At 49.8% G+C, this 24899-nt stretch overlaps 5 protein-coding genes across 5 annotated transcripts; 3 read left to right on the plus strand and 2 right to left on the minus strand.

Annotated features, from left to right (window-relative positions):
- Positions 1-1224: 1224 nt before the first annotated feature.
- HOO65_030335 (drug transporter) lies at positions 1225-2075 on the minus strand (the record flags this gene model as incomplete). The annotated part of the gene is made up of 3 exons (XM_071002346.1): positions 1225-1469; positions 1535-1659; positions 1717-2075. 3 exons carry the CDS (start codon positions 2073-2075, stop codon positions 1225-1227), a joined length of 729 nt encoding a protein of 242 aa, XP_070860014.1.
- Positions 2076-6093: 4018 nt separating this feature from the next.
- On the plus strand, positions 6094-8739 carry HOO65_030336 (uncharacterized protein; the record flags this gene model as incomplete). The annotated part of the gene is made up of 1 exon (XM_071000376.1): positions 6094-8739. The coding sequence occupies one exon, from the start codon at positions 6094-6096 to the stop codon at positions 8737-8739; it is 2646 nt and encodes an 881-aa protein (XP_070860015.1).
- A 991-nt stretch (positions 8740-9730) lies between these two features.
- Positions 9731-12095, plus strand: HOO65_030337 (IQ calmodulin-binding domain-containing protein; the record flags this gene model as incomplete). The annotated part of the gene is made up of 2 exons (XM_071001942.1): positions 9731-11066; positions 11176-12095. 2 exons carry the CDS (start codon positions 9731-9733, stop codon positions 12093-12095), a joined length of 2256 nt encoding a protein of 751 aa, XP_070860016.1.
- A 1155-nt stretch (positions 12096-13250) lies between these two features.
- HOO65_030338 (Transcription initiation factor TFIID subunit 2) lies at positions 13251-18161 on the plus strand (the record flags this gene model as incomplete). The annotated part of the gene is made up of 1 exon (XM_071000377.1): positions 13251-18161. One exon carries the CDS (start codon positions 13251-13253, stop codon positions 18159-18161), a length of 4911 nt encoding a protein of 1636 aa, XP_070860017.1.
- Positions 18162-19183: 1022 nt separating this feature from the next.
- Positions 19184-20987, minus strand: HOO65_030339 (uncharacterized protein; the record flags this gene model as incomplete). The annotated part of the gene is made up of 3 exons (XM_071002074.1): positions 19184-20629; positions 20713-20796; positions 20862-20987. The coding sequence occupies 3 exons, from the start codon at positions 20985-20987 to the stop codon at positions 19184-19186; spliced, it is 1656 nt and encodes a 551-aa protein (XP_070860018.1).
- Positions 20988-24899: the final 3912 nt, after the last annotated feature.

Consider the following 24899-nt stretch of genomic DNA (forward strand, 5'->3'; position numbering starts at 1 on the left):
CGGGACCTTTTGAGTAGCTGTGGCGGGGTGTTGGACGATATCCTCTCTACCATATCTCTCGATACAGCACCTAAAATAGCCAACTTCTCCCATGCCATTCCATAAGGCTTCAGCCAGAGAAATGCCCACCGATGAGCAACCAAATGCAATTTCTCCCCCCTCCCAACCATTAGAATTTCACAAAGAGTCTCCTTCCTTCGCCACCTTGCCGTAGAATTCCTTCAAAGCTTGCTGCCATCTGAAGCTGGGGAGATGCTTTTTTCTCTAGAAACTTGCGCTTGGACCGGCTTTAGAGACGGGCCAGTGCCCCGATAATATTCAATGTTTATAGAGCGTGCTGGAGGAGAAAATAGCCTTCAGTTCTAGCAAGTGGCCATGTTATCAAAACTGACCGCTTATCCCAAGCCAACGTTGTATAACCCTGGGTCCATAGCGTGTTTTCTATCAAGACAGCCAACTTATTGGTCATGAGCTACAAAGAACATGAGCCCAGCAAAGCATCTCCCAGTGCCCTTCAGCCCCCGTGTAAACCCTTCTGAGAACCCCAACGATACACAGAGCCATTCCAGCCCCAGGATGCAACTGTCAGGTCCGACTTATGCCTAGTCTGATTTGGTTGTATTTCAGCCAATCGGCTAACCGATTCATGGCTTATAGTTATTCAAACAGATCTAAAGCGGATGGCATCATATTTGCGTCTAGATTTCTCGCCCTGTACAATTACCCCCTCCCTCCCTTCCTCTTTCCCCCCACCAAGCCGTAAAATATACTTGAGCTAAAGCTCAAGTTTGCGATCTCTACAACTCATGCAAATTCTCAAGATAGACAAGATGTGAAACGGACATTTATATTATTCTTTCTCTCTTTTCTAACACACAGCTCATAAATTATAGCCTAAAGATGACTATTAGAGACACTATTCACCGTCTTCCGGTCTTGTGTAACCTCATTTTGTCCCAACTTAGATATTCTTCATACCTAGCCCCTACCGTTATCGAACGACGTAGAGACTGTCTCCAATTTTTGCCCACTCTTCTCACTTCTTCAGCATTATCCAAGGCCCCCGCTACGCCGGTCGCTGTTGCATCGGAGGAGGGGTAGAAACCAGCTCTGGCGAATATAGTCGTGTACTATCTCGGTGGTTCCAGTTTCGACGAAGGGACCAGCCACTGGAGAAGCAATCGTTCTTTTCCCAGTATCTCATGACACACCAGATAAGCATCATCAGGCCCCATGATTGCCACGCAAATCCCCAAAAATGATGCCACTTAACTCTGAATTGTTGAAATTGTGTTCTCCGGGATCCTCGTCGGTCGTTGGCGTAGTGGAGCTTTCAGGAGGCCGGGTATCATTGGTTGGTATGGACTGTACCGAGGATACGGTAGCTAGAGTCATAGAAACAGATGTCGATGGTGTGGCTCTTGTACTAACATCATGGTTGGGAGGAGAGGAAGTCGCAGTGAGAGTCGCTGCCACGGCGCGTTAGTTACAGACATTTCTGCGATACCGTGCTCAACACGACTCAGTCTCTTACCTGAATACAGACTATCCAAATCTCGCTTTCGCCAACGTATTTCAATTGCTGGGGCGGTATAAACACCATGAGAAGTGATATAAAATGCCAGGTTTGTGGGCACGCCACCATAGCAAGTCCACCCCCTACACTACAGTTGAACAATGGCACAATATGATAACTGTGGGAGGAAAAGTACTTACTGAGGTACACACATAGCCGCAGTTTCTCCTGGTCGAATAGGAATGAGCTCTCCATCGCGCTTCTCAGATCGCACGCAGTTAGTTGTATAGCCACTAGGACAGACACCTGGAGAGTAAAATCCACCGTTCCTCCACACTGACGACATGCCCGGGGCCACACATTCTGGGGTTTCCATCTGGGCCGCCATGATTACAGCGCCGCAGGGAGGGGTGAAGACCGTGGTCAGAGGTGTGACCAACGCCCATACCACCTCTGTTAATGTCGAGGTCGGCTCGAGGTGGATGGTGACTGTTGTCAACTGGCTAAAAGCGGCTGGCAGAGCCAGACAGATAAAGCACAGCGACAATAGAAGCCCCATGGCCGAAAGCTAAGCTGTCGAGATTACGTGATAGCGAACAATCTAGTAAGGAATGGCAGGGATGCCAGCAGATCCAGCCTTTGAAGCCAGCAATCCAGAAATAGCTTGGATGAATGAGGGTTGGTTGAAGACGACCTTTTGCGGAGGTGATTGGGAAATTGGTACACGCAGTTATCTTGAAGCAACAGAAACAGCCATAGACCAGGCCGGGCATGCAGAAGACAAGGAGAGGCACAGCTACGGAGTCAGCCAGACAAGAGGTTCAAAGACGGTACCGACAGAATCTTCACCCCCGCTTACGGGGCTTCTACAATCAGAAAGACGCGCATAGAACAACAAGGAAGGAGGAGAGCAAACTTTGCAGTTGCCCAAACAAGACGCCCTTTCCATTTTCAAACGCATCTTTCAGGTTCTAAGGTGTTGTTGTGTTTACATGGAAACCAGCTATGCTGTAACCCTAGCAAACGGCATTTTCGTGATATCAGACGAACACAAGGGTTTGACAGAACAGGCCGATCAAAAGCTATTAGACACGGTCGCCATATGATTCTAGATCCAATCCAGTGCCATAACGACTTTCTTAGAGTAAGTTTGAGTACGTGTGCGTGCACCACTTGCCAGCTAACCTTAATCGAGCCCGTTTCCACCAACGAGGAATGCAGCAAAGATTAAAGTATACTATTCACATGGCATGAAAGGAAAAATAATCAAAAGAAAGAAAGCATGTTACTCCCTACTTCTTTACAGACGCGATGGGCTGTTTACTGTTTAGTCTCTCGTTCTTTCTGCCCTAGCGGCATGTCCGGCTTTCATTCCAGAGTTTAGTGCAGTCAATCGAAACAGTGCCCTCCCTAAGATCGGCTAGGCCTATCTAAGCTGAATGCTAAGGCTGAAAGCAGACGCAATTTGATTTGATGTCATTTCTTTTGCTTTTGTCTTGGGGGATCAACAAGATTCTTAAAATTAATATGGTTTCGGACCGCCTCTCATTTGGGGGCATTCACATGCAACCAAAGTGCTTTAATGATTAGGGTTGTACATAGGGTCTGTGATAGGCACCGTATGTCTGGCGCTGTAGCTATGACGTTTTGTTGAGCAGAAGGGAATAACAATGAGTGAAACGGGGAAAAACATCACACGATGCACCACGTGGGTGCCAGCAAAAAGAATTACGGAGAGCAGAAGCAGCATTGATGTGATGTCCAGCCGAGCCGAGTCACAGCAAGCCCTAGGGTGGAAGTGAAGTGAGTTGTCAGTCTTGAACAGGCTGACGGTGGCTTAGTTTAACAAGGCTAGGCTGGACTTTCTGCTCTCTTTTCTGGTGCTTCAACAAATGAGATTTGCCGTTTGCTTGACTTTGGTGGCTTTGCTGGCTTGGCTTGGCTTGAGCTTTGCAGCGGGAGATTTTTCAGTTTTCATCCCTTGAGGAAAGACAGGCCTTGTTTTTCCGTCCAAGGTGAATTTGAATTCAAATTTGGCTTGTAATATTCACCATTTTCTGCGTCGTTTTTTTTCTTCATCTTCTAGATCCAAACAGATATGCTACGTGGTAGCACATTAAATTATGTGCGAGCTGCATGAAAAGGTCGAGTCTTGCATAAGTTGTGGTAGGTCAAGAGTACAAGACCTCGTATTTGGATGCTTGCGAGACGAGCACAGCTCTACACGAGGTTTTTATCCTACTGCTATTGATTGTTTACTTTCTTCTGGCTAGCCGATAAGAGGATTAAGATCATGAGGCAAAAATAAGCGCAAATTTTTTTGTTTACATGCGTACGGAGCGGCATACACACATGCAGAGTCTCATCAAGTATCAAGGTCCAAGATGCCTTCTGACATCCATTCCTAGCTTAGCCAACAGCCTGTGTGTAGCTTAGGTCTCCCGACGCTCGTATTGTTTGTTATTCTATTTATATCTACTTCCGTTGTAGCTAGTTGGTCAGAACCTTTTTCTTCAGTTTCCCCGCCTTGATGCATGGACTAGCTAGAACAGGGGAAGGGGATAGATGAGCTTTGACTTGCATGTCGAACACGGGCGATGAAGTGTCAGGGTCACAGAGCGAGAGCCAGATGAGAAGGAGAGCTAGTCAGGTTGGCAGATCGATCTCGGTATTGTGTTCGGTGTGTTTGGCCAAGATAGATGTTCAGGAAAAAGAGAGAGGGTGAAGACGAGAGGAGAGCGAGGTTGGTGTCTGCATCCGATGTAAATTATACATGGATGATATGATATGCTTGGTGCGCATGCACAAAATGTATAATCCAGCCCTGGTATAATACATGACAGCGCTAATTGCGGCCTGAAAGAAGAGCGAGACCAAGTGGGAGAGACGGAGGCGAGAGAGGCTTGTGGAGGCTTTCCCAACTCCAGACTCGGCCATCATCTTCGTTGCTCCCAATTTCCAGCCCGTCTAAGCCTTTCCTTATTTCCGCTTTCCTTTTACGGGCCCGCGTTTCGTCTTGAACAGGTTTAGACAGTGCCCCAGGCTTAGCCAGCCAGCATAGGCCTGAATCCATCCCCTCCCCCCCCCCCCCCCCGCTCTCGTATTTCCCACGAAGCCTTGTGGTCTTTGGATCGGCTGTAAGGCCGAGCAGGGTAGGAGCAAGAGTTAGAACTAGTCCTACAGGTTCAGCACAAAGTCGTTGTCTGCTTGTTTTTAGCTGGACCTTTTTCTCTTTTCATGTGGGGGATGGGGAGGCTAATACAAACAAGTTCCGGCTGGATGCAGGTGGGTATACATTGTGGGTACATGCGATACAACGCAGAAATACCTACGGACCGATGTACACCCATGTAGTGCAAGCATCATATGGACATGCTATTACTATAGTGGCTTCGGCCGACCTTAGCTTAGCAGCATGCCTTGTCTAGGCAAAGAACTTGAGCATGATACGAGCAGGCGAGGAGAGCGTGCGGCCAGCTCCCTATGCGATACAATCAGCAAGCTAGGGTGGCAGCTAGTGGGTAGTAGCATGATAGTGTTCGAGAAGAAGAGGAGGTTTAATACGCAAAGCAATATATACGAAGCAATGCACTTCTGCAAGCTAGGCTTGTAAAGAGAGTAACTTCCTACTTTTCTTTTTTTTTTTTTTTTTTCTTTCCCCTCATTTATGATCTGCTCTTTCTATTTTTCATCGTCTCTTTATCCCATCGTCACCACCAACAAGAGCCTCGTCTTGTCTTGCCTTTGTCCAAGAAGATTGACTGACTGAGGTACTGCAGCGCTATATTGCCTGTTGCTCTATAGCCTTCTGGCTCTGAATTGCTATTACACTGTGCCTAATTATCATTTTGATATTCAAAGTCGGTGTTGATATCAACATTGAAGGCGCATTTATCCAGTCACAGAGAAACCTTTTCTCTGTCTTTAATCTTTCTTTTTTTCTTCCCTTTTATCTCTAGTAATCTCTAATCGTCTCGGCTCTTCCATATCAGCAAAGATTAATAAAAAATGCAGACTACGCACTCTGTGCCGTTTCCGCAAACCTCGCACCATACTTGGGAACGTCCAATTTCATTGATTTCACCTCCCCACGACCGCTATGACAACTTCCAGCGGATGCTGCACTTAGAACGCCAGCTTCATGTAAGTCATGCTACTTGCTGTGTCTCTTCCTCTTTGCTACCATCCCTCCCTCTCGCTCGCTCTCTGTTCACCCCCCCCTCCCCCAATCTTCCCTTAGCTTGTCTAGATTCCACTCAGTACACAAAATGTCACCGCGTTCAAAATCCCACGCCATGCCACACCAAGCTCATGGAAATCTCTATCTGCAGGTGGCTGTGGTGGGGGACAGAGAAAGAAGTGGAGTGGAAATAGCAAATCACCGGTCTTTTTGACCCGTCCCTGTCTCGTGTTTATATTGTCAGCTTGTCCAGCTCTGCTCGTTCGCCCAACCACAGTCATAGTCTACCTGTTTGCTGTTTTTTGTCTGTCTGTCGTACATATCTCGTACATATGATTAGCACTGGTCCGCTAACACACAATATTACTTGTTGCTACCTCTTATATAGCTAGAGAGAATGCATTCAGGCTTGCAGCTGTCCCAGGAGGCAAAAAGACCTCCCTTGGCCCATCATCATCGGTCTGCTTCTCACATTCAGACTGCCACTGCTACGACTACGGCGCAGACTGCCCCTCACATTGCACCCATTTCTGCAGTGCCCCAGCAGCAGCAAAAGCAGCATCAGCGCTACTCTAGCAGCTTTGTAACTACTAAATCTGCGTCCATTTCAAACTCTGTCTCCCATCCCCTCCTGGCCGCCCAGTCTTGCGCCAGTACATCTTTGCCCCCTTCCTCCTCATCTCATATTACCAACATAGCATCCAAAGCCCCCCCTTCCTCGTCAACGTCCCAGCTCTACCGCAGCGAGGCCTTGTCTCTGCCACAGACTTTCCCATCATATTTTGACACCGATAACTCTGCTTCGGCCTGCCAGCCGCCCACTCAGAAGGGATCACATTACCTAGATCGAGGGACAAGGAAGGACAGAAAAAATTCTGAGATTTCAACCTCCAGAAATTCGGCTAACCCCGACGACGCAAGGGAGTCTCAGTTCCACACTCAGGCTCACAGCCAGACTCAGTCTGGGCTCAAAAAGACGCCTACCAAATTGACCAAGCCCCCGCCATCAGCGTCAAAAACGCCTTATCTCTACCGTGAAAAGACACCCAGCGGCTTGTCTAAAACTTCGCCAGGCGCTACTTCATCTGAAGTTTCTCTCACAAGACAAGGCCGCCAGCAAACCCGCCAAGACGACGTCCGGCCACGCAGCAGATCACGCTCCATCACTGATAGAATCCGTTCCTCATTTGACCTCTCCTCCCACCGTCGCAGGGAGCGTTCCTCCACCGTGGCCTCTGAAATCTCCGTGCCAGTCTCAATGACGCCCTCCGAGCATCAAATTCCCGTGACTGACCTGAGTGGCCCTGAGCCCAGGATTGTTCAGAACCCAGGAATGTGCAAGACCTACCGGGAAACCAACCGCCTGACTAAGCCCAAGACGGAGCCCAAAAGTAAAAAACACAAGGCCTCTGCCCCTCCAGTCGCTACCAACATCACCTCTGAAGAGAATCGAGGCCGTGCCCGAACACAAGAGCACGATAAATCCAAACGGCTGTCGTTCCTAGGTTGGAAGCGCGACTCATCAAAGCACTCTGTCCACGCTACTCCCTGCACTGATTCCCCCACCAACATGCACCTTAACCACAAGAAAGCTGGCAGTGTTGCTGTGCCTCACAACGATTTCTTCGGTTCTCTCGGCCAGCCTCAGTTCCCCCACGAAGTTGGCCTTGGTAGCCGTAGCTCGCCTCGTCCGCAGTCCTTAAGCTGCCAGCCTACTGCTGACAAGCTCTTGGCCTCTGACAGGCCAAAGACCAATCTGCGCACCGCCTCTGTAGTGCCCGCTGCGCCAATTGTTACCATTGTCGCTCCCATAGAAGATGCTACTCCAAGCAAGTCTGCGACCACCCCTTCTCGCCGTGGCTTTAGAGATGCCGCACGAGCTGCTTTCAGACGCTCTATTTCGCGGCCACCACCCGAGTGCGAGACCGCAGCTACAAGGAAGCAGAAGCTTGGCGCTAGCAGCCCAGCTCATCACACTGTGACTTCACTACCCATATCACCACCCCTAGAGCTTTCTTCACCACCTCACATGCCCGAGAGCACCCCTACTTCGCCCTCCACTCCGAAATCACTGCTCTCGGATCTCAAGTCCTCCAAGACAACCGGTGCTGTTGCTGTACTAGACAAATCTTCTCGGACCTCATCACCCTCACTATCTTCACCATCGGGCTCGCCTCCCAGTATCGATCGCACCTCAACACGCACGCCACTCAGATCGGTCATGAGCCACGGCCATCTAAATGTTCCATCATCTGACTCCGATATGTTCGCCATCCCCCGTAAGAGCTCTCGACGCCAGAGGGTTCGCCCCGCGCAGCTCCCCGTCGGCTTGGTGAAAGACATTGACTCGGCCAATGAATCGGACTCACCTGGCCCATATACCCCTTCGGACCCCTTGTCGTACTTCCCACAGCATCCCAAGTTTGGCCATGATTCCCCCAGAATCCGCTCCGATCTGAGTGACTGTGATTTTGGCGAGAGGAATGCCTCCAGCCCAAACCTTCGCAACCAAACCAGCCTAGTGACTGAGCACAAGACCGGCACCAAAATATCGGGTCCGGGGGTTTACCCCTCGCCTCTGCGTTATCAGAAAGATATTCCATCCCCCAGGCCTACTAGGAGAGTGACGAGAATCCCTTCACCCTACGGCATCCTTTCGCCCTACAATGAGGATTCCCTAGTTGAGTCGCAGGCAAGTTCTGTCGAGACCCCATCCATATCTGCGACGTCATCGCACGTCGACAATTCTGCGGGGCCTTTAGCTCTCATCGACCGGCCCAGCGCGGTCAAAGACCTGCGTGGCTCGTCTGACCCGCTCACCAAGAAGCTCGTGCAGTGCTGCCATTGCAAATTCTACCACGATATGCCCGGCAAAGTCTACCAATGCATGGCGGTGCCGGACCCTGTCGTCAAGGACACAGCTCATGGTGTCTCAGGCACTATCTCAGTTGGCGTCCGTTGCCCATGGTGCCAGCATGGCATGAAGACCACATGCTGCGCAGGCTACACTGCTACTGTGCACTTAAACGAGAAGTTGCACTGAGCGGGATGTAATGCCCACTGTTTGTCTTTTGATTTTAATAGTCCATCGCTTTATCACGTGCTCTATTTCCTTTTCCTTTGTTTTGATACCTTGTTCTTGTCGGTTGGTGTACTGTTTGTTCTGGGTCAAACATCAACTTGTATGTCTAGTTCTGCTGGCTAGCTGTTGTTTTAATGTTGTCTAGGTATGTTGGAATGAGATGAAGCGTGATTGCGCTTACTTTAATGAAATACTATAGCGGTATGAGGTTGTAAACTCAAGACCCATAATGAGAAAATAATACAAAAGAATTCTTTTAGGAATAAATAAGTTTTTCGATGCTCCATGTATCATAGGGTTAAAAAAACACTCCCTGGTAGATCTGAGACTCTATTCAGGGTTAAGATACTGTCTTGGAGTTTGAGCATGCTTCTAATAATACTGCTCTCATTTGTAATGCTTGGTAGTGTAAAACCAAGGCTCAAAGGTTTAGTGGCGAGCTAAGCTATCCCTCTATATTTACAGAGTGTTTCAGTGGCGTCATACTAGCTCCACCATCCTGGAAGACGCTAGAGCGACTTTTCCGCGACGCGTTCAGGCAGACGCTCATGTCACTCTCTGCTGTAATTTGCCTAGTAAAATACATGCACTGTCCTGGTTGCAAAGTACACTGACTGGCCGAAACCTTCACTTTTTACAGATCCGTAAAATTGGAGGCAACACGTCCATAATTAGGTCAACTGAAAAAAAAAAGAGTATCAGTAAATATCTAGCGAAACTGCAATTGCCAGTCTTGCCGTTTGTCGTGAAAAAAAAGGGGAACACGATCACGATCACTGTCAAAAACCTAGTCAGAAAAGCCACGAAAATATCTTTACGAGATTTTTGTTCATCAATCGCTGGCCAAAAGGCGAAAGTCTCGACCGTGTCCACACATAATTGCATCACTTAGTATTGCATTATTCCAGTCTTTCCACTGGCTTCTCGCAAAATTTCGTCTCCTAGGCTGAGCATGGCAACGACTACTTCAAGAAGCCGCCGCCCCGACACCTTGCATGCTCCAGATGCATGCTCGCGTCCCAGCTCTAGTTATCGGCCTGCTACCAATACGACTTCCACAGCCAACACTGCTGCACTCAAGCCCCGAAGTAGTAGTAGCGGTGTGAATTTGGATATCAGGCGGGCTTTTGCTGTAGCAGCAGCAGCAGCACATGTCAAAGCCCATTCCAGAGTACAGCAAGGGCAGCAGCAGCAGCACCACCACCACAGCCACCAAACAACGCCAATTACTGGCATATCAACTGTCACGGCGACCCCACGATCAACAGTACCTTCATCCCAGTCCTCACCAAAGTCCACTACAAAACGTCCTGTTGCTCCAACAGGTGCTCTGGGTCGGCCCCATCAGCGAAAACGCAGTGTCGATCTGGACGCTCTTATTGCACCGCACAAAAAACAACGGTTGGTTTCGGCCACTGCCTTGCCACGCTGCCAAAGCCAGAAAAATTCACCTATTAAAACGCCAAAGCCATTGAAGAAACAGACCCAGTTGTCATTCAAGCAGTCATTGCTCCAGCTTCCTCTTCAGTCCCAACAAACCCCTACCAAATCCCCCACACAAATTCTATCACCGGCGCAAGATACAGACTCTGCTGCGGAATCATCTGCAAAATTATCTAGTATCGTGTCACCATTGACGCCAAACGCAGCCCATGCCCACAACTATACACCTGCCCCCCGGCCACAGTTGCTCACGCCACCTGCATCTACAGACACTGTAGACCAGAGCAAAGCCACTCTATATTCCCTTGATATCACTACTCCTTGCAAGAAAGCTTCGGCTAAGCCTCTGCCCACTACTACGCAGCTACCCCATACGTCTGCCTCCAGCAGCGCATCGCCATCGTCATTTTCTGAAGCCGCAGCCATAGTAGCAACACGCGCCTCAAAACTAGCAGGCGGTGACGTGGTGGCCCGGGTGAAGGATAGGGCCACCTATACTGCCTCCAGTGCCTCTACTGACACTGAAACTACCTCCACTAGTCTGCCATCTCGATCAGGCCGCAAAGAAAATGTCATCCAGGCAAAAGCGGCAGGCGCCCTGCATTCTGGGAAGGATGGAAGACTCAACACTGCCGTTTCGGCGAAGACGGCAGGTAAGTCGCTGAGTGCGAACAAGAACCCACGCAAGGACACATCACCGACAGAGTCGGCATCTGTAAGCTCTGAGTCACAGGAAACAGGAGGTCGAAAGTTGCGGTCTCAAGAAGTGACAGGCTTCAAGAGCGAATTAGCGCTATACTTTCCAGAGTATGACGTTGTGATTGGTAATGTGCAAAAGGAAGAGAGTAAGTATCCGCCTGCGTTTATCCTGAAGCCTGTTATCTTTGTACTGACATGTTTCTTTTCTTTTTTGTGTAGATGCTTTGGATGTTTCTACTCCTATACTAATCTCAGGGAGAGTGCAAAACACAGTGCCAGCAGTCAAGGTGTTCACTGATGCTGCATTCACCAATGTTTATGATGTACAGCGTCTAGACTTGAGTAGCCTTAATTTAGGCGAGGTTGAAGAGGATTCTCTTCCTGATATCATTTATGAGCCCTGCCATCGCAAGGCAGAACGTCAGGAAAAGAGCGTCCGCAACACAGAACGGTGTCGGGCTCAACATGAGCGCGACCAAGTGGTTCGTATTCTGGATAGCCTCCAAGGGCCTGATTGGTTGAAGATGCTGGGTGTTACAAGTGCGAGTGACAGCCGCAGAAAGTCTTTTGAACCCGCCCGACATCATTTTATCAAGGCATGCGAAGCAGTGCTGGAAAAGTTCCGCCAGTGGAGTGCGGAAGAGAAACGGCGTAAGGCAGAGAAGGAGCGGGCTCCAAGCCATCACGCCGTCGAGTTTCCTGCTTTGATGAGGGATAGGTCTTCTGGCCATAGTAGTGGTGAGTCTTCAGCACCACCCTTCGTTATGTCCTCGCACGAGGATGATGGCGATGGAAAAAGCATTGCTGCCGTTTCTGTGACATCAAGTAACCAGGACGTCGTAATTGAGAAACAGCTCTACGAAGAAACCATCGCGGCTGAGAAGAGCCGTCGGTCGCGGAAGCGCAGGGGGCCTGGGAATGCTAGCACTCACGACGAAACATCGCTGCGCAAACGGCAAACTAGCCCGTTTCTGCCAACACCGCCCCCGGTACCGGCCAAGGAGATGACATCATTTTTTGCCAAACGCCACGAACGCGATGCTGCTGTGCACCGTCATAGACGCGGCGGCCGCAATATATTGGCCTTTGGGCAACCGTTGCCAGATATGGTGGTGCAGGAATTCGAGCTTCCACAGGCCTTGATTGATGAGATGTTGAGGGCGCAGAATGAGTAGAAGAAGCTGGGGTAAGAGAGATGAGCAAGCATGTCCTGGAGACGTACTTTAGGTGTGTGGGTTTAATTTGTTCTCTTGTGTTTTCTTGATGTTTCTTTTTTGCGATTAGGATTATTTTCTTTTTCTGGGTTGGATATGGAAATGGTTTGGAGTTTGGGACGGGAGAACAAGTTAACCTTTACTTGGTGACTTCTGGCTGTTGTGTAAGTTCAGGATAATACATTGCAAGCTACACGGCGGATTTCCATCACACGAACCTGTTACGCTTTAATAATGTCCATGTAATGTAGCCAGGTGCCAACTGTTAACCAAACCTTATAATATTATGTAGCTGTGTAGTCCCTCAAAAGCGTCGTTAAAAGTGGAGTGGTTGCTTACTCATCACCCGGCATGCCGTCTCTATTCTGACCAATTGCGGCAAGCGAGACCAAGCCCAGCCTCTAGCCTTGTCTTTTGGCTTGCTTTTTTTTTTGACGCGACCCGAGAAGGCTTTCGCACAAGGCCAGCCATAAGCAAGAAGACTTCGTCTCTTGTTCACAGCTAACAACACGCACGCCAAGCGACGAGACGGAACAAAGAAGCCCTGAAATTTTTTCCCTCAATCTTGCATCACGACGCTGCAGCTCACGCTTATTATCATTCTCTCCTTCGCCACATTCGGAGCTAACTTTGAACTTTGTTGTGTGGCTTTTGTCTTCTTTTTTTTTATCATCTTTTTTTTTTCCCTTCATTTAAATAAATTCCTTGCGAATATTAATCATTAATTACCTTTCGACAATAAAACGGTCTTTCTCACCTAGGAAAACGCGCGATCGATCTGCTGGAGCTTTCTATCTCTGCTGCTCTAGCTTAACCTTGTGCTTGCAACTCCCCTTCGACTCACGATCATTGATTGCGCCTGGATTCTTCTTTTAACCTGCGTTCTAAGCGACCTTGGACCTCCCCGACATCCCTTCCTATAGTCTCCTCCAGCATTGGCTTTCCCCGGGCGCTATGAGCGTTGCGCTGCTATTGCGGCTTTTCTAGTCACCTCGAACTCCCCCAGAGGAGTTCAAGCCGTCGTCGCTGCGGGATTCTCCATCATATCTTCTACCGACAATTGCGACTCATCGTTTCCCTCCACCTGCTTGACGCCATCACCGCGTGGCGCACAAAATGGCAGTCGAAGATGCTGCCTTGTACGATCGGCCTACAGTGTCAGGTCCTCTTGACGATGGGACCCTGCCCGAGCAAAAGGAAATAGACCCACTGCCATATTCTTTCAGTAGACAGGAAGTCCACATTGATGTTGATTTTCGTAACCGCCAAGTCTCGGGCGTCTCCGAAATTTGGTTCACCACTTTCGACTCCAACAACCTCCCTGATATCCGCATCGACGCCCGCCAGTGCGAAATAGATCTCGACAACGTCACCATCGATCTCTTGCGTGATGGCCAGCGCCTGAGCCCTGTCCACGTACTTGCCACATACGTCGACCCATACTCGCTACTTGACTATCCTGAAACCTACGACTGGGAGGCGGGTAACCACGACGTACGCAAGCTTCGCATTCTGCCGTTAATCGAGACTAGAAACTACGATTCTCCAGCAGAGAATAGAGATCTGACAGAATACCGCCCCTTGGATGGCGCCTTGAGAGTCAAGGTTTCCAAAGACCTGTTCATTAGCCAGCGAAAACCTACTTTGATCAAACTCAAGACCTCCTCTGTTGACCAAACATCGGATATCGAACACCATGACTTCGTTCTTTCGATACCATTTACTAGCAAGAACATCCGCGACGGCTTCCAATTTGTCGGCGTGGACGAGGGCGATACCCGGTATCCACACATGTACACACGCCACTCCACCGAGCCTGGAATTGCGTCTTCTATCTTCCCCTGTATCGATGATCCCGGCACCCTCTGCGACTGGAAGATTCACATCACTTGTCCCAAGACTCTGGGCCATGCTCTCAAGCCCAAGGGGCATTTGGCTGTTGAAGACGACTGGCGGTACAACAACCTCACCGATGAGGATAAGCTTTTAGATATAAAGGTCATCTGCACAGGTTCTAAGACCGACCAAATAGACGACCCTAATGATGAGAGCAAATACACTATTTCATTTTCGACGGAGTCGCGCATCGTTTCGGCTGACAAAGTTGCCTTTGCTGTTGGTCCGTTTGAGCATGTCGACCTGTGGACACAGTTTCGGACTGAGGAAGACGATGAAAAAATGGGCACGAGCGCTCTACGTGTGCATGGCTTTTGCCTACCTGGCCGAGCTGATGAGGTACGCAACACATGTGCACCTATGTCAATGGCAGCCGATTTTCTAGCCCTCAACTTTTCCGTCTACCCGTTTGAGTCGTTCAAGATGTGCTTCGTGGATGACCTTGTACCCGATGTCCTGCCGGAGTGTTCTTTAGCATTTATTAGTAACCGTTTGCTGTATCCGGATGACATAATCGATACTGAAATAGAGACCACAGAGAAGCTTGTTTTTAGCCTGGCTTCTCAGTGGAGCGGTATCCAGTTGTTCCCGAACACACGCAGCGACAGTTGGATCACACTTGGTATTGCCTGGTTCATGACGGACCTGTTCATGCGCAAGCTTTGTGGCAACAACGACCATCGATTCCGGATAAAATTGGCGGCTGATCGGCTGGTCGAGATTGACATTGACAGGCCATCAATATCAGAGCTCGGTCGCTTCCTTCACCTTGGCACGTTTGAGCAAGACTTCTTACAGCTCAAGTCCCGTCTAGTCATGTTTGTGCTGGACAAACGCCTAATCAAAGCCTCTGGCGGATCGTCGGGGCTCACCAGAATCATGTCACGTCTTTTTCTCAAGGCTCGACTTGCAAGTCAGTCTAATGACAAAATCGTCAGTACAGAGGGCTTTCGAAAGGTATGTGAGAAGCAGGGTCGCTCAAAGCTTGAGGTCTTTTGGAAAGAGTGGGTGTTTGGCACGGGGTGTCCTAAGCTCGAGGTCACCCCTCGCTTCAACAAGAAGCGGCTCTGCGTTGAAATGACGATTCGCCAGACCCATGCATTGTCAGACGAGCCAGTCCGGTTTCTGCAAAAGGAGGACTTCTTGAGAGTGTTGCTAGAGGACCGCAACGGCGTGACCAAGGTGCCTTCTCCGCACATGTTTACTGGTCCCATAACAATTCGCATCCATGAAGCAGATGGCACGCCATACGAACATATTGTAGAGATCCGTGATGACACTGGCAGCAAGCGCGTAACCAAGTTTGAGATACCCTACAATACCAAATACAAACGACTCAAGCGCACTCGACGTATGAAGGAGAAGCAGACGGCCGGCAAGGACGACAACGTTGAGAATGACCAGGAAGTTCTATTATACTCGCTAGGAGATACTCTGCAGACGCGAGCTGACGCCGAGCTGTTTATGCTTCGTGAGTGGGATGAAGGCACGGAAAGACAGATGGACTCGGAGTCGTATGAGTGGATTCGCATGGACACCGACTTTGAGTGGATTGGCCACATCCGCACCAATATGCCCGGCTATATGTACGTGTCGCAGTTGCAACAAGATAGAGACGTTGTAGCTCAGGAAGACACGCTGTTGTTTATCCGGCGCGAGCGCCCTCATCCTGTAGCGTCGACCTTTTTAATTCGCACACTGATGGATACACGCTACTTCCATGGCATTCGGGCCATGGCCGCTCACCTGCTCCAGCTTCAGGCCACAGAGCAAACGGATATGCGTGGCATGGTACAACTCATGGAGGCTTTTAAGCATTTCTTCTGCTACCCGGGAACTACATCGCCTAAGCCCAACGACTTTTCCAACAAGCAGCAGTACTTGATTCAGAAGACTATTCCACAGGCCCTCTCTCGTGTTCGCGACAAGCGGGGGAAGTGCCCTATGAAGGTACAGAACTTCCTATTAGATTTGCTTCTCTACAACAACAATTCAGACAACGAGTTCTCAGACCACTTCTATGTTGCGACGCTCATCACCTCGCTGGCCCATTCTTTTGTACCAGAGAAGAATGATCAGGGTGCTTTTTATATCAGAAGTTCGGAGGATGATGAGCGCGATAGAGACGAGAAGGCCGTTTTGGAACGAGCTTTAGAACAGATAAACCGCTTCTTGCGCATGGACGAGTGGACCAACAGCTACCATAACGTGTGGACTATTGCTGGAATCGAAGCAAAGCGGGCACTGATGAAAGCTGGCGTCATCGATATTGACCCCATTGACTTTGTGCAGTATCTCCAGGATGAGACGTATGACGAAATCCGTGTTAAGGCCTTTGAGGCTTTGGTTGATCTGGGTCTGATGGCTGAGCTCCCCATTCTGCGTCTTTTGCTCTGCTGCCTCAGCACTGACCGATCCCCCTACATCCGTGATAAACTCATAAAAGCTTTTGCCCAGGGACTAGCCGGCATTGCTTTTGGTGAAAACACACGGGCTAAGCCTTCGGGAAACAAGACTAAGCAAGAGGGCGATGCAGAACGCAGCGACAGCATCCTGGCTATTGACGGCATGGATATCGATAGAGAGCTTGATGCTGACGGTGAAGCCGATGATGTAATGGGTGATGGGCTTGTCGTTGTTGAGAACACAGCTCAGGAGCTGGAGGCACGCAAAGCTATGTTCGCACGTAAACAGAACCTGGACGATGCCGTCGGCGCACTGCGGAAGGAGTTTGAGGAAAGCTACAGTGACATCGAACGGGACATTCGCCGAGCAGTGTGGAAGGCGGTTAATTCCCCAGTTCTTGGTATTTCAGAGAAACTAACACTGCTAGAGCTGTGTTCTATCATGTTTGAGGAGAGCGATCGCTTCATCCTCACTCTCAAATATCCCCGACGCTGGGTCGTATCTCGACCTACAGCCAAGGTTTCTGGACGGTGTCTGGTCAAGTTTGCTCCCTTCTATCGGACAGAGCCACGCAAGCCTACCATCGCTGCCCCGGCACCTAAATCTACGACAGCTCTTCCCAGTCCGGCCCAGTCGTCTCCCTCGGTGGCTGCTCCCTCCCCCATGGAGCAGCAAACGCCTACAGCAGCACCTCTTAAGAAGCTCATCATCAACCGTAGTGGTTCTATATCTCTGAAGACAAAACCGTCCATCATCAAGCCAGTTGCATCTGCAAAATCCACACCTATCAAAGTCACATCGGCTCCCAAGCCCACCATTTCCTTGTCCATTAAACATGAGCCTGCCGACAAGCCCTTAGCCCCGCCCCACACAACCGACTCTCCTGCAGCCGTAGGAAATGCCGTGAAGCGCTCGGCTGCTGAGCTAGATAACATATATGATACGCCCTCGGCCATACGGGCCTCGTCCACTTCATCCTCTGGCTCCAAGCGACCTCTAGAGTCTGCAGACGAAACGCCTATTAAGCGTCTCAAAGTCGAAGCTTCTAAGTTCCGCATTACGACTCGCCGTGGTGCAGCCACTTCAACAGCTCCTGCCCGCCTTGTCGTGACATTCAGATCACGTAAGCTGCGGCATGCCTGCGCCCATAAGGGCATCTCACCCCCTCCCAAATCTGGTCTTAGCACTACCTCTAGCATTCCATCCTCTACACCTTCACCTGCCGCCACTGCTGCTGGGGCTGCTTCGCAGCCCGGCATCTCCGTTAAGACAGAACGCAGCGAACGCTCTAGCTTGCCTGATGCCCCGCGTCACTCACTCCCCGACAGCAAGCCGTCCACGCCAGGACCAGCTGCCTCGTCATCACGAGCGAATATCAAGATTCCTAGTAAAATCAGCCTCAAGACTCATGCCAATGCCTCGCCGGCCCGATCTACCGGCTCCGCTCGCAGCTCGCCTGGCCCACCCACGCTCAAGAGCCTGATGGCTGCAGCCGGCACGCCCAAGCCTGGTCGTAAGCCGCTGCCTGGGTCGAGCGGGGGCGGGCCGTCTCCTAGTGTTGCCCGCACTCCTCTTGTCAACTCGGCCAGTGGCCCTCGAGGCAATGCAAGTGTGCCCAGCACGCCTATCGCGACTGGTGCTGGTTCCGGGCCTGCAGGGGGCGGGAGCACGGTGAAACCGCGTATCAAGCTAATGGTTAAAAAGCCATCGGCACCGCCGCCGTAGGCAAACGCGAGATCAGAACGGAGGCAGTTTGCGCTGTTTATTTTTATACCGGGGCTTGTAGTGACTGAACAGACACTTACATCTACGTCTTGGCTCTTTTAAAAAGAATAGTCTCTACGTTTTCTCCCTTCTCAGCGCACGAAACTGCGCTTGACAGAGTTTATCTCCTTTTTTTTCCTCGCTTTCCTCCTCTTTTTTTTTTCCTTTTTGTTTCCTTGATTGCTTATTTGTTTATTTACTTGCTCATCATGGTGTTAGGGTGGAAATCGGTCAAACAAACAAACGTCTCTGTATCTTCATCTTCATCTGCCTTTTTTTTTTTCTTTTTCTTTTTCTTTTCGCGTCTTCTTCTTCTCGGGAAGGGAAAAGAGGGTTGGCTAGGGCTTTCGAATTTTTTTTTTTTATATTTTCTGTTTTTATTGTGTGGTTTTTGTGCATCTTTTTCAGCTGGAAGAAGAAAACCTTTTCGTATGTTCTCAGAACTCCTCTCCATCTCGTCTCATCATCACGGCAGACAGGATTGTGCTTTTCCCTTCATCATCTTCTCTATCGTACAAACAAAAAAAACGCGCTGGATTTTCTCTCCTTCCCTCATGTTTCACTAGTTCTGAAAGTTTCGTCTTATTGATGTGCCCAATAAGCCACACGTTGATGTTCAAAGACCATGTGCAGGCTGTTGCTACAGCTTCAAAAAAAGGTTTATATAATTATCAATCACCGTAAACGCCTTCTAACCGCCTGTTAACTGCTACACCAGCAGCGATATCTCCAAGACCGCCAAGAAACAAATTACAAAAGAAAACGCCGCCATAATAAGACACAAGGAAAAAGCGCAAGAATGAGTGTGTGCGATAGGCGGTAGGGGGAAAATAGGGAAAGGGGAGGAAATGGGGAAGAGAAATTAATGCACAGCCCGTGAGATACTGAAACGCTGCCTAGTTAAAATAAAAACAAGGAAAAACGGTAAATGGATATAAATAGCCATAAGTTAGAAAGAAAAACAATGACTCCCTTGAGGAATTTCAATGTTGGTGACCGCTGTGGCCACGGCCTTGAGATTGTCCAGATAGGCTGCTTGATCTGCTGAGCACAGGGCTTTGCTGTGCCGAAGGAGACGGGCAGCATCCCTTGCCAACACAGTTGTCCACGCACTCTAGCAAGCAGACATCGCCCCGCTGGGGCGGAGATGATAAACCAAGGCCATCATAGTTGCTAGATCCGCCCTGCGCATGGATTTCACGAGCAAGCTGCTCGTGGTCGGCTGCGTGCTCGGGATCAAGGCAGTATTCCGGCTGGATGGTGGCGCTGTGAATACCATAGGCATGCAGGCACTTACGGGCACGTCGGGCTAGTTCCATGTACTTTTCGCCGCCAGCTTCGGACATGGGGAAGGCCACCTGCATGTGCATGGATGCGACAACCTTGGTATCCGAGAGCTGCCAGATGTGGATGTGGTGGCAGCTAACAACGCCAGGAAGCGCTTCGATGTCTTCCCGGATTTCATTGACGTTCAGATGATCGGGTGTAGCCTGGAGCAGAACCTTGGAGGTGGCATAGGTAAGGGGCAGAGCTGAATAAAGGATAATAGCGGTAATGAACAGCGAGACCAGGGGATCGGCAAGAAGTTTGTATCTCCATTCGGTAAGCCAGATAACTAGGGCCGTCACAATGACGCCAACATTTCCAAGGGCATCTCCCAGAACATGAAGAACCATGGCATTCATCCCCATGTCATCGTGATTGTGGCTATGGCTATGGCTGGAAGTAGCACTGCGGGGCTTGTTGTGGTTGTGTGCACTATGGATAACCTCGGAATCGCGACGAGAACGCGTGTGCGTGTGCTTGTGGGAAGAAATATCGGTGGACACAGCGACGCTGGGTCTCAGGAGAGAAGTCGACTCTGTAGGCTGTGACTCAGTTGCCGTAGCGTCGTTATCGCTATCGGTAGAAGAGGTTTCCAGGGGTTCCTCGATCTTGCGAGATACAGTAAGAATATCGTGGCGGAAGCTGGCAGGGTGGATGCTAAGATCCTCAATACTAGTTAGGCGCTTGTGGTTGTGGATGTGGCTACGGGAAGTTGTGCCATAGCCAGCAGTGCCTTCTTCTGCACTGCGAATAGCGTTGGAGTGAGAGTGGCTGTGGTCGTGGGCGTGGTCATGGCTAGAATTGTGGGGGTCGTCATGGGAATGAGCCTCGCCGGGAGCATGCTCATGGTCGTGGTCGTGGTCGTGGTCGTGGTCGTGATCATGGCCATTGCCAGGGCCGTGACTGTGTCCGTGGCCACCAAGGACAAGGAAGCCAACAAGGTTGGAAGCCAGGCCAAATGAGCCGACAATAAGCATGACCTGTGGGTTGCTGATCTCCGAGGGCTCAATCAAGCGGCCAAGGGCCTCAAGGACGATGCTGACACAAAGGGCAATAAGGAAGACGGCGTTGAAGAAAGCTCCGAGAATCTCGGCGCGAAGGTACTGGAGAGCAAGACGAAACAATGTTAGTCGAAGCGCGCGCGCGTGAAAAAGAAAGAAAAGACACAAAAAGGACAGGTACTTACGCCATATGAGTACTTGTCGTCCGAGGCCTTTTGGGCTGCGCGTACGGCCCAGAGTCCAATGAAAAGGGAGATGATATCATTGAGCTATAGATCGGTTGGCTGGTTAGTCGTTGTTGCCAGGGGTCAGGTTGAATCATCTGTTGGCTCACCATGTGAAAAGCATCGGCCATCAACGCCAAAGAGTGCAACATGAACCCTGAGGTCAGTTCTACGGCGAAGAACACGATATCTATCGCTAGCATAGTGATAATGCGGGTTTCCTTTGACCACGCCATGATGACAGCGATTTATCGGGCGTCAATGGATCGTGGTAAGAAGGACCAAGAAGATGTTGGTGGTTGAGACGCAAATAAACAAACAAGAGAATCAAGCGACCATGAAGAGACCAAGCGCAAGTCAAAGGAGCGAGGGGGGAGATGATTGAGATATGCTAAATATATATATATATACGGCAAGCTACACAGAACAGGCCGAATAGCAAAGAAGAGAACAGGAAAGGAAAGAGTTGTAAATTGGAAGCCCAAGATCAAAATCCAGCCGGGGCGAAGATGATCAATTTGAACGGCTTGACTAAGTAAAGGGAGAAGGAAGGAAGAAAAACAGGAAATATTTGGGGCATATAAAAAAGATTGCCTGCAGGACAAGCATGCAGGCACTGTAACTTGCGCTAATAGCTTATCGATAGTAGCGGTTTCAACGAAGGTATGAACGAGCACTACAAAACAGGCTAGAGCAAGCTCCCCCCCACAGAAAACGTAAGAAATAAGCAAGAAACGGAAAGAGCAAAAAGTAGAAGGAGAAGAGCAATTGCCATTTGGGATAGAATCAATTTTTGCTAGCGAGAGCTACCACCGATGCTCGCAGTGGCTTCTCGGTGCCAATAACACACGCGGTGTACAGTCTACATCTTACAGTCTGCCATCCCCAATGCAAACACCATGTATCCTCGACATGCTAGTGTCCAGACTTTACCCGCTATGTATGTCACACACTAACCTCAACTCAAGCTTATGCCTGTCTCTCGCTATCCGCAGTCCATCTTGTCTCTCTTTCTCTCCCTGATTGCCCTCCTGCTTCTTCTCCCCTAACTGTATGTCGCAGAGGCCGCCACGCCACCCACCCCTATGCTTGATTGCGTCCAGTCCAGTGTCTGTGTGTTGGTGAGGCAAAGCATCTTTGCAACACAGCCGCGACCTACCCGTCCCAGCGCACCAGTCTTGTTTTTGCCGTCGCTACTAGCCTTGGAGAAAATCCTGCCTCGCCCTCTCTTCGGCTTTAGTGATGACATAACGCTGTGTAGTCGTTATCCAGTAGCTTGCCATCTGTAACGGCCTGCCCGTCTGTCCACATATATAGCAATATAGCACTTGCACACACCCTGCGCTTTTGACCTTGCTAGTCTCGTGTCTTCTATTCTCTATTCGACCTCGTGCATTTCCTACTCCATTGATTATTCCCAATGTGGTACAGCGCAAGCAGGATTCAGATCTAACATGAGCTCTTCTGCTGCTTTGGGTGGGGCTTTGTTTAGCTAGCTCTTTTGCTCTGCTGTTAATTGGTGACATATCGACAGAGTTTTCTCTAGACAGCTGCGAGACAGCTGTGTGCCAGCTCGCGGCCGGCTGGCAATCCCACCGGCCGGTCAGAGCCGAGAGCCAATGGCCAGAACGCGTCGTATGGCGCATCTAGTTTGATGACAGTCCACCTTATGCTTTTGGCCCGGCTCGTCATCCAGGATCCGTCCCCAGTTCCTTTCCTTCCCCTCCTTTTGTGTATCAGGAAATGTTAGGTATTACATCATCATACACGACATGTTGGTCCCCGAATGCTGGAACTATCTGGGATGGGTCCAAAATAAGCCCCTCCGGATTGGATAGTCGCACACGTCTCAGCCTTGTAACTTGTAGCCTGCTTGCAGCGTACGTACACCGACTCCGTTTCTTCACGCTGGTCGCGCATCGCCACTATCCCCTATATATTCATTTGCCTTGATCGCATTCCATCCAAGTATGTATCCGCGTATTATCCCATCACTCGGGCGACGTTAGTCTCATGGAGACCGACCATGCATTTGGAATCTCTCGTCTTCGCCTAAACCTTGGTGCCTAGTCTTCTTTGCAACGATAACGACGGCCCGTCACATCAGTAGCAGCTCACGGTGATAGGCAGCGTGCACCGTTTTGCCAAACCAGCTGATCTTAAGAATGCACTTCCGTTAGTAGCACAAAACTCTTCCCAAAATTCACATTACCGTCGATGCAACTGAGCCAGAATCTCACCGCCAGTCTTCAGCCCAGACATACGGCCCAGACACACAACCTAGACAATAATCCGCGGATAATTTGAGATTATCTTTCCGGCACAAACAACGGTTAGGGGCTTGTTTTTTTTTATTTGCTCGACTGTATTCTTTCAGCTATCCACCTATTTCTCCCAGTCCTTTGTCACCTGTCAGAAGCTTTGCTTCCCCAGTCATGCGCTTGGACACCCATTTCTCAGCTGTTTTACCTCCCAAGATACCAGCGCTGCCCAGGGCCGAGTGCCTAGTCCCGCGGCATTGGTTCTGACTTGCGCACGTACAGTGCAAGCCTGCCCTGAACTCGGCGGCCCCATTCTACGACCGGCCTTGTCTTGGCACGGGTTAGAGAGCAGCATAGGGTCCAAATAGCCGCCGCTAGCTATTAAGCTCTAAACCTCCCAAAAACAACCCCAGGCCAGCCAATAATTAACTATCAGTCCAGTCTATGACGCGGCTTATTGTGTCCTTTTTTCTTGTTAAGCCAGCAGAACACGAGATGAATGGGCTTTTGTCCTGGCTATTCCTTCCCGCTGTACCACAAAAAAAAGAAAGGAAAAGCTCAGACCAAAACAAGCACCACGAGCCTAGAGCCAGATCCAGCGCCAAAGCCAGTGCTGACATCAGCCTAGAGCGAGAGCCACCCCAAATCCAGAGGATGCTAGGTTAGGACAAAGTCTGAACTCTATTTTACTGTTTCTTCATCTGTTATTATGGGCGGAGGGTGGGAACAATGGCGGATCATCTCCCTACACTAGCCCAAGACATCGTATTGTGTCTCTGCTATATTTGTCTCTGATTTGCTCTATTGTGACTCGGTTCAAAATGCAGTATTTTGGGGCAAGGCGTCGCCGTTAATGAGCTTTTGAGCATCAAACAAAGTCTAATGTAGCTCTGGCCTTCTAATGGCTCCCTAGGCCCGTACAAACTCCGTTCCCGACAGGATTCGTCTCTTTCCGCTAGCTCCGCCTATTTTATGTATTCTCTGTTTCTTCGAGTGCTCTTCAAATATGCTCCCCTCTCCTATCGCTGCTCCGCCTGCATCTTGCAAAATACGTTTTGCGTGTCTCTAGATGTGTCTAAAGCCTGCCTGGTTGACAAAAGTGTCAAAGCAACCCCGGACCGGCCCAGTCCAGCCCAACCCAACCCAACCAAAACCAACGCAGCACCAATACAGCCCAAGGCGCCATCTCCAACATATCCCATTCTGAAGTCTCTGTCCGACAAGGCAAGCTTGCAGCTCTAGCAGCCAATCACCTTGCGTTCTGCAGGGGGAGCCTCAACGCCACTTACCTTGATACGCATCTTTCCATGCTTCCCTGTATCGAGTCTGCCTCTTATGGAAACAAAGTAGTAATTGGTTCTTCCTCTTATCTTACTCTCCTACTCTTACTATTCCTATACACCGGCTGGGTTTTACACACTATTTGTCAGGCGTCTTCTTTCTCTTTTATCTGATTCCCATACTTCTCTTCTCTGCCATATCCCATCAGATCATCGCCTATTATCTTCTCTATCCGCCCATACCGACTTGTCTCCTCTCCCCTCCCCAGCGAATGAGTGATCCTCCAGTCTCCAAAAACCTAGAGCTGCTTCCAAATCCTATCCCAGCCCTGATTTATATGCCCACAAAGCTCACCCGTCCTTTTTTTTCTCTTTTTATTGTTATTTATTGCCGGCTGCCTTCGCTAACAAGGTAGCATTGTTCAGCTGGGTAAAGAAAGTCCTTCCTTGTCTTGTCTGTTCTTTTTTGCTCTTCTGCCCAGCGCTCGTAGGGAGGGGCCTTGCTTAGCCCAGATAGCCGCCAGGTTTAAGTCAGGCCCATTTTCCTGTCAAGTTTCTGACTGTTCGGCGAATCTTCTTCCTGCATTATATCTACCTCTCCTTTCTT

Source organism: Ceratocystis lukuohia, assembly GCF_044167205.1.
Source record: "Ceratocystis lukuohia strain C4212 chromosome Unknown Supercontig3_pilon, whole genome shotgun sequence".
Lineage (NCBI taxonomy): Eukaryota > Fungi > Ascomycota > Sordariomycetes > Microascales > Ceratocystidaceae > Ceratocystis > Ceratocystis lukuohia.